The 15,783-nt window shown below is 44.4% G+C and overlaps 1 protein-coding gene across 1 annotated transcript; it reads left to right on the top strand.

Annotated features, from left to right (window-relative positions):
• Window positions 1–4,724: 4,724 nt before the first annotated feature.
• On the top strand, window positions 4,725–12,665 carry rgmb (repulsive guidance molecule BMP co-receptor b). The gene is made up of 3 exons (XM_079269643.1): window positions 4,725–5,250; window positions 9,120–9,685; window positions 11,424–12,665. The coding sequence occupies exons 1-3, from the start codon at window positions 5,133–5,135 to the stop codon at window positions 12,180–12,182; spliced, it is 1,443 nt and encodes a 480-aa protein (XP_079125769.1). The 5' UTR covers window positions 4,725–5,132; the 3' UTR covers window positions 12,183–12,665.
• The last annotated feature ends 3,118 nt before the right edge of the window (window positions 12,666–15,783 follow it).

Raw genomic sequence — 15,783 nt, 5'->3', positions numbered from 1 at the left:
GAAAAAGTATTCACTTTTCAATACCACAAAAATATTTTTTACTCCAAGGAATGATACCTTGCCCGGCTAAAACAGGAACGTGTCCATGACATTCATATCCTTTTCTCAAGTAAATGTACAACATGTAAAAAATACTCCTCTACAAGTAATAGTCTTTGTCTTATAGCCCGGAGTACCTAATGAACTGACCACTGAGTGTATATTGTTGAAGTAATCTGTGAAGTAACAAGTGATTATCACTGTCAAATACATGTAGTGGAGTAGAAATGCATATTTTCCGAGAAGAGGAAGGATAAAGTTTGTGTCAAATTGTACCCAAATACAGTAGTGGAGTAAACACACTTACAGTTACTTTCCACTAATGTCCTGTATTTAAAGAAAACAAAGAGAGAGAAGAAGAGAGAGAAGAAAGGTGTTTGGAGAACCAGAACAGAAAGGAACATGATGATTATGAGTTCTGTTTCTTCTCCTCATTTTCTATTTTTGACTGTAGTGTCATGATAGTATTTTGGCTGTACGTCAGCACCAGTCAATCAATGCACATCAGCGGGCTGGTCTGGGGTGAAGAGACCGGGGCTGAGAGCGTAAGGAGAGAAGTCTCAATGTGATAATCTCACTCCACTGATCTGAGCTCTCTGATGACACGACGTTTCTCTTCAGCATTTCAAAAGATAAACTGACCCCGAGATGTCCCACTCTGACACTTTTTGCATAGACGCACCTGAAACCAGCCTTAGTATCTTGTCTTTGTAACAGTGAAGCGAATGTGCAGACACGGGAGGTCTGATAAGGTCAACTCAAGTGAAACACAACATGAGTTTGGCCAGGGAGTGAAACAGCCAGTATGAGGTTGGGTTTCCACTCGCATTACAAGAGGCTTTGATACCTGGATTTTATCTTTTATGTTATCGTCTCACATCAAGAATACAAACACACACACACACACACACACACACACACACACACACACACACACACACACACACACACCTGCAGGACCGCTTACCTTTACCACCCATCTGTGAAGCAAGATTTTGTGTGTGTGTGTGTGTGTGTGTGTGTTGTGGTGGCTGGCACTGAGAACGAGGGAGTGCATTTACTCAAGTAAATATTTTCAATTTCATGTTACTTTATAGTTAGTGGTTACTAGTTACCTTCCCAATTACTCATTCAAAATAAAATCTCTGTGAAAATTATGATGAATTTGTTCCCTGAAAAAAAAAAGAATTCTCCTTTTCATTTGACTCTTTTTCTCCGGTGCTGTAAGAAAATTGTAGCCAGTTTTCAATGCAAATTAATGTTTCAAATTTTCTAAAAGTTGTATTTGTCATCATTCCACTGCTACAGTTAACTCTCATTGTTTCAATTCATTCAGTTCTTTTGACAAGTTCATTTGAATTAAAGCCAGGCTCTTACTGCTTTATCATACTTTGTCTTTCTCTCTTACAAATTAATACATCAATATTGGTAATCCATATATAACACTAAACGGGCCATTCTACAGTGATTTTACAATCTACTATTATCTCATCAATACTTATTTGCTTTTACTTAAGTAAGATTTTAAAACAGGACTATGACATACCAGAGTATTTGAACACTGTTGTATTACTACAGTACTACAGATTTTGTACTTCTTCCCCTTCCTGTGTGTGTGTGACAGATAAGTATTGCAACATCTTACCTTTCCTATAAGCACAGCCTTTGACATGTTTGCAACAATGCAAACACACACACTCATACATGCATACACAGGTGTGCGTGGAGTTGTGAGAGCCATTTGTTGAATGACGGGCTGTTTGGAGTTGGGGTGAGGGGGGAGGTGGAGAGAGGTAGAAGTGGAGAAGGGAGGCAGAGGTGTGGAGGTGAAGACAAGCTGGACGTTCAGAGACAGACAGTCTTTGTGCCTGAGGCGCAGTATGTGAATGCATGTGTGATAGGCAGCTCTGCAGAGATGTGTGCGTGTGTGTGTGCGTGTGTGTGTGTGTGTGTGTGTGTGTCTGTGGAGCCGGGTGAGTTAGCGTCAGCGTCCTCTGCTCCCAGGTCTCAGCTGGGGTGTAATTGATTAAATGAATTAGAATGAAATATAGAATTAAACTCCATGAATTGGGTCATGTGTCATCAGGGTTTGTGCGCGTCTACGTGGGCAGATGTGTGATTAGAATGAAATATGAAATTAGTCATGATGAATAGCACCATATGCACTCGTGTAATTGAATTAACCAATCTGTGTTCGGAGTGTTGGCATAAATGAAACGTTCACCTCGTGTGCATCATCCTGCAGAGTTGTGGCAGCTCGGTCAGAGAGGCAGTTTTAACCTTCGAAACGCTGCTTGTTTAGATTCTGTTCCAATATGTGATGCACATCTGGTTGACAAATTAAGGGGAAAAACAGGGATAAAAGGTCTTAGAAAGGTGTTGGGCCACCAGAACACCTTCAATGCTCCTTAGCATAAACTCTCCACATGTTTCTGGACGGATGAACGCCATTCTTCTGAAAGATATTTCCTTATTTGATGTTGATGGTGGTGGAGACGCTGTTTAACATGTTGGTCCAAAGGTGTTTAATTGGGTCTGGATTTATTAGTTAGCTGCATATTAGTTCTCGTAGTTAAGTACAAAATGCCTCTAAAATGTGGTGAGTAGAATTATAAAGTGTCAAATGGAAATACCTTAAAACTTCCTTCATTTGTCACCTGCCTATTTGTTTATCTCCTCCAGGCCTACTTTAAATACACAAACTATACACACTGTACAAATACACGTATATACACCATACAATACAACATCTGACAAGATTTACTGACTCATGGACACTCACAGACTTCCTCATTGGTGAGATCAGAGGCTTCTGGCACAAACAGGAAGTCAATATAATCTAATATCAGAACCTGTATGAGTTGCACACATCATCTTCTCTGGCCACACTTACTGTCGAATCCTCATGAGCTTTATAGTGACTGTGCGTGTTTATTTTACTGACACAATCAGTGGGGAAGGAGCGGCTATGACCAAACTTATGATGTGAGGGCACATACTGTAGTTGAGTCATGTTAGAGGGAAACTATCCGGCTGTGACACATGGCACATAAAACATCAGCCACAGAGCTGCTCTGTTTGCTACACAGCAGCCACTGTTATGGAGACACACACCTTGATTCACACATATGAACACACTGTACACATGCAAACAAGTTAGGCCACAGAATTACAGCACTGTGCCACCCTGACACACTTACCCTCCTGACAGAATACAAACAAGCATTCAAATAACAAACACACCGTAGATACTAAAAATTATCTATTCCTGTCGAACTCCATAACCTCCAGTTGAAAAGGTAGTTTGGATCACGTTCAAAATCGTTTGCAATAGAAAATATTAAAATGCGTTTCATCAGCCTCCAGAAAGTGGGTGCGGAGTGATTCATTTATGAGTTGTGGCTGCGTGGAGGGAACAATAGCAATTGCAAAGGTTTAGGCTGTTGTGCATACAGTGTAGTGTCTTGTCATAATCTCCTCGGGGTGTTGACATTATCTGCTCACCAGTTTTGTTCTTTTCAGTTACAGATTTACGACTGTTACAGTTTGATGTGCCGGGTGTTCTTATGTCTGTGTGGACTGCTTTGTGTCACAAAGGTGCTCCCTTCACATTGTGTTTCTGTTCTCTATTGTGTGCTTTTTGCCAACAATGTAAGCAGAGATGCAAGAAATCCAGAGAGGGAAGGTTGGTCCTTCCAACTGCCACATAATTATTTGGAATAAAGTTAAAGGTGCTCCGAGATCAGGAGCATTTCGATTGACTCTCAACTGCTTTCAACATGGTGACGGCCAGCAGGCGGGCAGGTCTCAGCTAACAGCGCTAACAGTGCAAACTATGGCGAAAGTGCTGACAGAGCTAACAGCGTTGCCCTGAAGGGGAACCCGAGGGCGGGTTTTACACTTCTGCGGAATGGCGTTATCAGCTGTAACCGCTGTAAGAAAGCAATGCAGAGTGGCTGCCGTGATCTCACGTGCGCTAATATGCACTAAAAGCATACACGGCCGGCCCGGCTATGTCAACAAAGAAAGGAGAAGCTTGAATAACAACACACACAGAGCAACTTCCTTCTCTGCTCTGGTAGACATTACTCCTCTATATCTAAATTGTGGATCAAAAAATCCTAAAGCACATTAAAATCCTAGCAGTGAGGAAAATTACATATATGCACATCCGTTTGCTCCTTTCTCAGGTAACTACATGTGTTTCCTTTTGTAGTTCCGATGGATGGATTATTATTGGTGTTATTTGCAAGAGTAGCAAGAAGATGAAAAAACCTGCACACATTAGGAAGTATGGTGATATCTTAGAAGGTTTGTGTTGATCAGCTTTCTCTCTGCCAAATAAAATACCTTGGCAGCACTACATTACCCATTACAGCATATTATTCCAGTCGGTATACACAGTGATTTAATGGTATCTTACCAACCTTTTACAACTTTTATCTCGAGCCTCTTGATTATTTTGTAGACTTCTCTCTCTCTCTCTCTCTCTCTCTCTCTCTCTCTCTCTCTCTCTCTCTCTCTCTCCTCCTCCTCCTCCTCCTCCTCCTCTCTCCCTCTCCCTCGCTCGTGGTAGGCGGGTTTTCCGCCAGCAGGGAGGGTTTGGTTGATTCTCTATTGATTTCTTGGAGGGGCAGAGGAGGAGGAGGAGAAGGAGAAAGTGAAAGGGGAGGAGTGGAGGAGAAACCCCGGCCTGCATGGTGAGGAAGAGAGAGATGTGATTGTGCGTGTTTGGGACGAGAGAGAGGAGAGCACGGAGTGATCACAATCAAGGCGAAAGTCCGACCGTGGAGCGAGCGCACTTAACAATCACGTGGGGCCGTGGATTAGTACAGGGCGAAAAGTAAAAGTGTCGTCGGAGTGACTTCTACTTGTACTTTGTTTTCCTCCTCTCTTTGCCTTTCGACACCCTCCGCCCTGCATTCCGCGGAGCAGCTGTGTTTTAATGCCAGTACGCACCCGAGGTGGAGAAGAAGGAGAGAAGAGTGAGGAAGAAGAGGCAGAAGAAGAAGAAGTAAGAAGGCCTGGACACCACCCGTCCTCGCCCTTTGGAGGTCCGTCCACTCTCCCCTCCTGGCCCTGCATGGACGGGGATGGGGAGAGCCGGATGCTGTTGCCGCGGGGCTGAGCGCCTCGCCTCCCCGTCTCCGGTGCGCCCCTTCCGGCCGCTGCTGCTGCTGATCATCGCTCTCTGCTGCGGTGCTCACATAGGTAACTAACTACACTTCAATACTGCAACAACTAGTGTGTCTCGCCGTCATGATCGCAGTTTATCTCTCATTTTACGCACTTTCCGCATAACAAACTGTGCGCTGCACAAACTGCAACCGCAGTAACATTAATGTTCAGTCTGTTGCATTTCGAAGTGATCAGAGATCAGGCTACTTTATTGGTTATTAGTAGCGTTTGTGATCGTTGCATGGCCGATCCTTTTCGTTGGGCCCAGTGCTGCCTGACAATGGCTCTCTCTCCAGCGGTAGTGCAGCAGTCTGAGCACGGATCGAGTTTCTCCTCCTCTCTCCTGGGCCGTCATTCTCCTGTCTGCCCCTAATGGCTCATGGAGGATGGGAAGAGAGGCTGAATCTCTCCTAATGTCCACATCTAGCAGATTACAGCTTTACTCAGAGCAATATTGAAAGAAACAGAATCTATCCTAGTGTAAATCTGACCATAAAAAGTTAGGATCAGTGCTGCACCGTGTTGTAAATCTATTGTGGAATTCAGTTAATGTTCAGTTGCATGATGCAAATTGATAAAATGCATCTTAATAGATAGTATCAACGTGATTTAAGTCACACAAGGTAGACTAAAATGCCTTTATGAATAACAATGTGTTGATTTTGTGTTTTGAAATTTGTGGTTGTTTGTCCAATAAGCATAAAGTCACTCAGCCCAATTTAAGCCACATGATGGACAGAAGAAGAAAACAAAGAAGTAAACAAAAGAAGAGTGTGTTCACCGAAAGCCTGAAGTAAATAAGGTGTCTGTAAGGATCACTGACACCAATGACTCCGTCTCTGTGGCTATACAGAGGCCACTTACTTATTTACCACATTGTTTGTTGGTTTTAAAGTCATCATCACGGATGCATTTTTCACACAGTGCAAAAAGCAGTACAATGTCCTCTTTCTGGCAAACAGCCTCTTTTTTCTCTGTATTGCTGTGTGTGTGCAGGGGGTCGGCTGTTGAGGTGGCTGTCTGTTGAGCAGTCACACCTCCAGTAATTAGTTTAACACAGCTCAGGCAGCGGGACAAAACCGCCTCTGCACGCAGCCTGGTGGGAACAGAGAGACCCACTTCACGTTAAAGACCCTCTTGGCACCTACTGCTACACGCGCGTCACCTGGAAAGAATGCGTATCATTTAGTCTGTTGTTTTATTTGCTCTCACTTGGACATTTAAAATCATTTATTTCATTGTCGCTCTAGTCGTGAGCTCCATGTGTCTGTTCAGACAGCGAGGCAGGAATGGCTGAGTTGTTGAATGTTGTCTGCACTCCTGAGTGTCTGGTCAAGAGAGAGAAATAGTGCATGCTGTAGTGAGCTCCTGCAAAGCTTTGTTTCTCACAGCGCGGAGGGCTGTTTGTGTGATTTGAGCTCAGTGTATGCGTGGGTGTGTGTGTGTGACAGCACACACACACACACAACAAGGTGATCAATAAGCACTTCACAAGCCATTCCCTCTGCTGAGAGATGATCCCAGTGGATCCTTTTCTGATCTCCAGAGATCAGAGAGGCTGCTGGATGGAGAGACAAAAGAATCGCTAAACTGAGCCTGAGCGATTCGGCCGGTGGATCTTTTGACCTCTGTCTGGCGGTGGAGAGCGTGCCTCGGGAGACAGAGAGAGGGCTTAGGGCTGAAAACAGAATGCAATAGTGCTACAATGTGTCAGAATAGTGCCGATGGAGGGAAATACAAACATCTGACAGCAGATGAGGCTTGCGAGGAAAGAAGAGACGAGACCCGGGAGAGGGGGATGGAGTGAAAAAGAGGTTAATATTGTGGTAGGACATGGAAGGAGTGGTGTGGGCATTGCTGGCTGTGTTATTGTGTCTATATTAGATACTCACCCCAGGGGATGAAACAAACCAGGCTCTGGATGTGTTGAACGGCTCTCATGCCTCAGCTCTCCACATGAGGAGTTCTTTATTCTCCTCTTAACAATATTTTCAAGTCAATTCAGTCTTTATAGATTGGATTTTCTTTTACAAGTACAGCAATGCGTGCTTAAAAAGGATGCTGAGGAGACCACCGAGAAGCCTCGAAGAGCAAAAATATGAAAATTATGCTTTTATATTATTGATCTTCCGCATGAAAATCCCCCTTCCTTTTTGCGTGATGCATTCACAGGGAGGCAAAAGTGCAGGGTCATCTGGTGTGGAACTTCAGCAGACGCTTGTCATCAGAGAGGTTTTAACCTTTATATAAGTCAGCGGTTTGAACCCGAGTTCTTCAGTTACAGGGTCGACTCTCTTCTCTGCTACGTCACCCTGCTGGGAAAATGTCAGTGAATGAGAGCTTTTGTGCGTTTTTAGAGCAGCTCGTGATTGTGATACCCCTTCGACAGAGAATAAACCCACTCTGATTAGATAGGGAGCGGTATTTAGGTACTGCGGGGCAGATAGGAAGGAAAGAAGGAGGCTGTTGGTGCGCCAGTCAAAGACACAATGTGTCCTCAGTGCTCCGACCGTCTGTACAGTGGTGGTTGGCATGGACGGCAGCCTTTGCTTGTGTGTGTGTCTGAGGGTTGGTGTCAGTATTTAACAGGCAGGAGAGAGATTCTGAAGCGCGGTGTAAGTGGGGGTTCGTACCTGCGCCTTGATTTCTAAAACTCAGAGCACTACTGCCCCCAAATGGTGGCGCCCGACTCCGTCATGCCCCAAAATCAAATAAATCTACAAAGAAGAGCTGGAATGTGCTGTTTGCTTGTGTGTGTTTATGTGTTCGTGGTTGTGAAGTGATGGTGTGACGTTAATGGAATCCGTCGATTTCAGTAAAAACCATGCACTCTCTGGCTTTGCTCGGCCATTAGGGGATCATACCACCAGCTGAAGATCACTGACTGTGAGTTAACGGGAGCACAAGCAGCATTCTTTCTTAGACAGCTATTTGTGTGTGTTTGTGTGTGTGTGTGTGTGTGTTGTGCACGCGTGCGTGCGTAGCTGGCCATGCACTGCAGAGCCTCTCTCTGGCATAATCTAATAGGAGCACGCTGCGACTGATGCATTAGGTCTGGTCTCTAATCTCTCTCTCGCTCTAACTCCTTCTCCCTCTCTGATGATCTATGATATAAAAGGATGGTTTGACCCATGTTACATTCAGAAATACAGCAACAGATAAAACATCAGGGACAATTTTGGACCAAGAAATGTGTTCCTAATGTGTGTACAGAGACAGAATAATCAGTCTTTTGGATGCATCAGCCTGCTCTGGTGCTCATAGCTGTAAACAACCGTTAAAGTCACAGAAAACTAAAAGTTATATCTAATAAAGGTGTAATTGCTTAAGCCACACAAAATCACAAATAAAATACCCTCGAAAATAACCACATAATTCAGTCAACATATTTCTGACAGTCTCAAAAAAATGGAACATTATACGCTTTGGCAGTGTGTTTGTGTACATAGCACACCGTGTACTGTCTTGCTCTCTCTTTACACTGTTTGTGTTATGTGCTCCCTGGCTATATGAGAAGTATTATCTCACTTCTTGTGGAAAAAAACCCCTTTATCTCTTCTCTCTGGCCGCTCTTTGGTTTATTACACTTCAGGCTTATTGCACTCACAGAGCGGCACTACTGATTCGTCAAGACATTAAACCAGCGGGCGGCTCTTTTTCCAATTTTATTAGGTTGGATTGTAACGGGCAGCATTGTGTCTTTAAGTTCAAAGTAACCTTAGTCGTCATCTGAGTGCACATGAGCTTTGTATCTCTCGTTAAATCCAGCTCTCATAGTAAATACCTACACTATCAGACGTGTGATGATCTTTAAGGCCAATTTAGCTGGTCCCCTATCACTGTTACTGTTCCTGTGATGATATCACTTTGCTCACAGTATTTCTGCTGACTGTCCTCTCTAGGTCAGTGCCAGGTGGCAACCCCTCAGTGCCGTATCCAGAAGTGCACAACCGACTTCGTCTCCCTGACCTCCCACCTGACGCCGGCCGTGGATGGCTTTCACACAGAGTTTTGTATGGCTTTACGTGCGTACTCGGCCTGCACCCAGAGGACGGCCAAGTCCTGCCGGGGGAATCTGGTCTTCCACTCGGCCGTGCTGGGCATCTCAGACCTCATGAGCCAGAGGAATTGCTCCAGAGATGGGCCCACGTCCTCCACGCACCCCGAGGTCCAACACGAGCCCTGCAACTACCACAGTCGCACCCAGCACGCCCACGCACACTCCCACGTGCACGCCCGCACGCACTCCCATGCTCAAGGCCACGACCACGGCCGTGACCACGGCCACTCTCGGCCCGTCTACCTGTTCTGCGGGCTGTTCGGGGACCCGCACCTGAGGACGTTTAAGGACAGCTTCCAGACGTGCAAAGTGGAGGGGGCGTGGCCTCTCATCGACAATGACTATCTGTCGGTACAGGTCACGAATGTTCCCGTGGTGACTGGCTCCAGTGCCACAGCAACCAATAAGGTGAGAAGAGAGAAAATGTTTTTGTTGGGTTCTAATCTGCTGTTATTAAGGCTGAAAGAGTTTCTTAAGCGAGAGCAGCTGGTGTAATCTAGTTTATGTGTGTGTGTGTCACTGTTCAACAGAGAAATGTTTCTGTAATGACGTCTAAGTTGCTGTTCTGTGCCTCAGAGTAAGAAATTGTATCAGTGTGAGGCTAGAAAACACGCTTGCTCTCCGTGCTCTACTTCTCTCTCTCTTTCTGTCTCTGTGTCTCTCGTATCCTCGGGCTCACAGGTGTGAGGCTCACGGCTCGATCTTGTGACTGTCTCTTGTGACTGAAGCAGTGTTGGAAACCGAACTTGGTTTATGGCTCTAATATGACCTCTAATAACATGGAATGAGATGTGTGAAAGGACCCACTGTTTACTCGTGTGTGTGTGTGTCATAAGTGGCACTCATTACACTCCGCTTAAAGGACTATGTGTGCTAAGGACCCTTATCCCTTTATGACAATAAGACACACACGTACACTCACAAACACACACGCACCACCAAATGGATGGCGAGCCACACAAGGTGATCTTTGTGGCGTTAAAGAAGCAATGCTGATGTTTCCCCCGATGATCTGCCCTCTCTAGCTCAGTCGATAGCTTTAATTATTAAAACACATACACACCCATGCATACACTGAGGCATGTATGCATTGACAGAAACACACACATTAAGCAAACAGTCGGGTTGCTACACTGTGGAGCTGAAGGTTTGACCTTGTGTCAGAGGTGGGGCAAGTTATTAGTCATGATTATTAGGGGGACGCACTCTCTCTCTTTCTCACGCACACACGCACACACACACACACACACACACACACATTAACAGCCCTCCAGGCTTAATGGCCTGCCAGGCCTCATTCCTCACGGCTGTCATGTGAACAAAGCAGCCATTCACCGGAACTATGATGCTAGTGCTAACCGTAATGCTCACACCACGCCCTGTATCCACCACCGCCTCCACTCACGTGTGTGCGTGTGTGTGTGCGTGCGTGTGCGTGTGCATGTGTGTGTCAGCATGTTTGCATAGCTGTGTCAAATTACTACTTGTTAAAAAGTAATTTCGTCATTTCTCAAATGTAGTGTGATGAGAGTCAATAACTGTGTACCGGGTTAATGTCAAGATTTGTAAGTGTGTGTGTGTGTGTGTGTGTGTGTGTGTGATGAAGACCGTTTACCTTATTTCTAGGGCTGCAGCCATTTTCTTTTTCAATTATTCTGTTTATTTTCAACAAATTGTTTAAATGTTTTGAAAGTTTCTCTAACCAAAAGATACTCAATGAAGATTTTTATACAAACCATGACTTGGTTTTCAAAGTAGGAGCAGAGTAGTTGATGAACTAATCAATTAATTAGGGCTGTAACTTCATTACCGATTAATATTTGGATAATTTTTTTGATTAATCGATGAAAGTCAGTGAAGTCTGTAAATGATCAAATAAAGATATTTCATTGACTATCATATGTAACAAAGACAAGCAGCAAATCGCAGAAAATATTCCAAGTTATTTTCTATTCAATTAACGAATCGACTAATTGTGGCAGCTCTACAATGATTCGGCTTGTAGTTTCAGCTCTACTCGTCTCCTTGAAGAAAGTTGTGTTTGTCACCTAATGAATTGACTTTGTAAATGTGAACTGTGCATCAATCAGCATCATTCATTGAACCCACTTTAAACTTGTCCCTAACTCTCTCTCCCTCTCTGTAGATCACCATCATCTTCAAGCCCTATGAGGGTTGTACAGACCAGAGGGTCTACCAGGCCGTCACAGACAACCTCCCCGCTGCCTTTGACGATGGAACCGTGAGCAGCGGAGACCCCATCCACCTTTCTGCTGGCGCAGAAGGTGCAACTGGGAAGGTCCGGGCTTTGTGGATCTCTGAGCGCAGCCCGGGGCACCACGTGGAGCTGCACGCCGGCTACATTGGTGTCACTGTAATTGTTCGCCAGCTGGGCCGCTACCTGACCCTTGCAGTGCGGATCCCGGAGGATCTGTCGCAGGCCTACGATGCCACCCAGGACCTGCAGCTCTGTCTGAACGGCTGCCCCGGAGGAGAACGCATCGACCAGGCCGGCCATCTTCCCCTGCCGCTCTCCCCTCCTGCGCTCGGCCTGCAGCTTCAGCAGCTGCGTCGGCCCAGCTACTCCTCACAGACACAAGCATCCCCCTACGGTGCCACGCAGGTATTCAGTGTGGAGGGGGCGAAGGAACGCTGCAGGGAGCAGCTGGATGTGCAGGACATTTACTTCCACTCCTGTGTGTTTGATCTCCTCACCACCGGGGATGCTAACTTCACAGTGGCGGCGTACAGCGCCCAGAAGGACATGGAGAGTCTCCACCCACACAGGGATAGATGGAGGATCTACCCCCGTGGCTCTGCCACCTCCACCTTCCACTCGGATTCTCCACCTATCAAACGGCTGGCTCTGCTCCTGCTGTGTGCTCTGAGCTTGGCCGTGATGTAAGAGCGGGAATGGGAGGCTTGTGTATGTGTGTGTGCGTGTGCACTAGAGAGAGAATTTGGGGAGTTTTGTTGAGCACTGATACTTAGCAGCGCTGTTTCCTCTCTCATTTGGAGAGGAAACAGCAGGCTGGACAGCGACTGGGAACGAGTGTTTTTGGCACCAGAGATACTGGCAACACTAACAGCGTCTTACCTGGCAGAATTAGCCTTCTGGAGAATAACACAGGAGTTGTGATGACGGCTTTCTCAATCTGTCTTCATCTTTAGATGAGACTCACGCCAATGACACAACTGTACCTGTGAAGGTGAATGGAGTGTGTGGAAATACGCTTCAAACTGTAAATAGCTTGTCTTCAGTGCACAGTGTAATGCCGTAGTTTTTTTTTTTTTTTATGTGCCATTTGATGTGATTTCTCTTTAATACCTCAGACAGAGGATGTTCGTTTTAACAGAAGCACTTTATATTGTTTTTTTTTTTTTTTAAACAAATCCACATCAGTGTTTCTTCTTCTCTCACTTACTGTCCTGTACCAAAATCTCCAATGGCTCAAGCTTTGGAGACCATCAATGATTTGATTTTTGAACCTTTCCACGTAAAAGTCTGTGGAATACAAGGAGCTGCCATTTTTGTTCAAATCTTCCAGTAGCTGATTTAACTCAGCGTCTCATTTTTAAGTCAATGTGAAGTGTTCTCTTTTGAATGTTTTATGAATATTGTCACAGCAAATGCCATCAGTACTATTTTGTTGCTGTATGAATTTGTTCTTTTTCCTCAGTCATGATTTCAAACATGTTCGAGTGTGTATGAAAGTGTGTGTGTGCGTCAGTGGTTTTTTTTCTTCTTTTTTTTAACCAGTTGGTGACATACTTGGATGTGTTTTATGTCCTCTGAAAATCATGTCAGAGGGATTCCCACCTTTTTGCCAAATGGCTGTGACGATGCCGGCTCGTGTATGTTGCTCTCCGTGTTCTTTGTTGTGTTAATTTGAGCCAAAGACAGATAATGTATGGTTTTGTATGTACAAAGGAGATCAAAACTCACCACCAAACCAGCACCCGTCTCCTCCTCACACTCTGCTCTTCTTTTAAAAGTTGCTACTGTAGACTGTTTTACTCCTACTACCAGAATTGATGAGCTGCTCCTTACTGGTATACTTGTAAGATACTGGAGTGAAGACAACACACTACAAATCATTGAGAACTTTACCGCACCGTCTGCTGAGATGTGTGCTTTAGCAGTGTGCTGTGGGACGATGAGCCTTTTCAACATTGCAACATTCTGTACAATTATGCCCCATTTGGTTGACCATAATCGGCTTCATCTCAGTTTTTTGGCGATGTGATCTCTTACATCATGCGTGAGTGTCAGTTTGGTGAAGAGTGACTGGTCAATGTTGAAATACTTAACTTATTTATGAACGTAGTGTCCTGTAGAGGAAGTTAAGCTCCATATTCTTGCTGTTGGATAATAATAAAAGAAAATGTCAAATGTGATTGTACTGCCACTTAGTGGTGCTCTGTTGCTATGTCAGTGTGTTACTCAACGTGCTAAAAAAAATGGAGGAAAGAAAACTGTGCAAGTGCTTTATTTAAAAAAACAACAAAGTCAAAACAAAGCTTACTTCATGTTTACTAATGCCACATTAACAGTGATATAAAATACAACAATAAAAAATGTAAAATTGTTTATGTATAACTTGAGGCAAATTTCCCCCACTATTTTCTTTAGAGAGGGAATTCAGGATTAAAGATGATTACAGACACACACAGATCTTCTCTCTCACACACACACACGCACACACAGCATGTGCACTAACCCATCTGTCTGAGGTTAGGTTTCGATCAGATACCAGGCTTAGCCTCACAGACAATCGGTTTTCAACTGCCACAGTCGGCAACACCTGGGATGTCAATGAGAAAAGGGCGCGACAAAAGATTTGAAGCATGTGAGAACTGCCACTCCTGTGATCTCGACAGTGGATCATTTAGTCCTTGAGATTCCAATCCAAAAAAAACACAATCATAGCTCCAACCGTATGGGAGGACTATGCTCTTCTTTCAATGTGGAAATCCTCGCTGTGCAGACCAAAGACGAGAAAGACTTCCCCTCTCGGGGTAAGTTGTCAGAAGCCCTCGATTTCCAACCATCTGAAATGTCATATACATTGTTCAGATCAATTACATATTCTCAACACATTTCCACACCAGACAACACAGTGAAGGTGAGTAAAAATCTGGTTATTTTCTCACTGATGGCGCTTTTGACCAAATAAGGCAAACAGACTCATGCTTACCACTTAATGACAGCGTAAGTGGTCATCAAAGTGTTGAAGATGAGGACCTTCATGAGAAGCAGCCTCATAACCAGGACAACCACTGTGTTTGTGCACACACCAACACCTGGAGATCAAACCGCACAAACCCCACCAACATCAGGAACAACATCTTTATGAATCAGGATTTTCTAAATAGTTTGCAAACAGTGAAAATGTACCTTCTGTCTTTTCATATTCATAGCAGATCTTGTCTTCATGATCTGAAATTATAAACATTGTACAATAAAAAGTTTATTTGGGAGGAGAGATGTCAGGAAACAAATTCACAATCAGCTGTAGTTCTACCTGATGAGGTGGTGTGGTGTCTCCTGGTGACTTTTGGGCGTTTCCTGTGAGTCACAGAGCAACTGTAGGACGGCCAGTTCCCGGTCGCCACCGTGATGATCGCCACAGCGCTGTTGCCGCGATGCTTCCTGTCTAAAGCGATGCTGTGTGGCGAGCTGGACATGTGGCCTTCTGATAGAGACCTCCAGCTTACCTCAAGGTGCCCTCTCCGGAAGTCACTCACCATACAGACCAGCAGGGTCCAGCCCAGTCTCTCCCCCGACAGGTGCACAGGTGGGGCCAAAGATGCCAGCACATCACCCTCTACCCCTCCTAAAAGATGATGGAGGACAACATGAGAGGATATTTGGGTGCAGACTTGTTCTGTAGCTAACAGAAGGTTTCAAAACAATAATGCAATGACTCACATAAAATGTATAAAGTAGTTGTCTGTTAGCTTATAAGAAAAATGAACATCAAAATAACACTATGTTACTGGTGTGTAACAGTTTATAAAGAAATTCTTCATGCATTAACATTATTGCCAATAACATCTACAGATATGATCATCGCTCAGTCCGTCTGATTGTGATTAAGTCTCAATACTAAATTGAGTCCTATACTAATCTTGGCTGCCACCATTGATGATATAAAAACCTAAAGATAGAGGGTGTTTAATGTTTCAAAGCTCTTTGAGGAAATGTGTGATGTTGAGCTGTATAAATAACACTGACTTGACTTCCAGCTGCCTCTGATTAAACTCAAACACTGGTCATGCTTTAAAAAAACATTAAAGTTCTCTGAGAAGTCGATATTTTGGATATTTATGTAATAACAGTGATATTAATATTCACCATAATCATGTGTTATAAATGGAAAGCTCTTACCTGTCCATAAATAGATGATAGGAAGGTAAAATAGACCCCTGTGTGGTTCAGCCATGTCTGTTAGTTATAGTAGCTCCACTGACTGTTTCTGCACTTTGCGAGTGTGTGAAATGAG

Source organism: Melanostigma gelatinosum (assembly GCF_949748355.1).
Source record: "Melanostigma gelatinosum genome assembly, chromosome: 6".
NCBI classification, from domain to species: Eukaryota; Metazoa; Chordata; class Actinopteri; order Perciformes; family Zoarcidae; genus Melanostigma; species Melanostigma gelatinosum.
The sequence above is the reverse complement of the archived record's forward strand: the minus strand, read 5'-3'. Positions and strand labels throughout refer to the sequence as shown.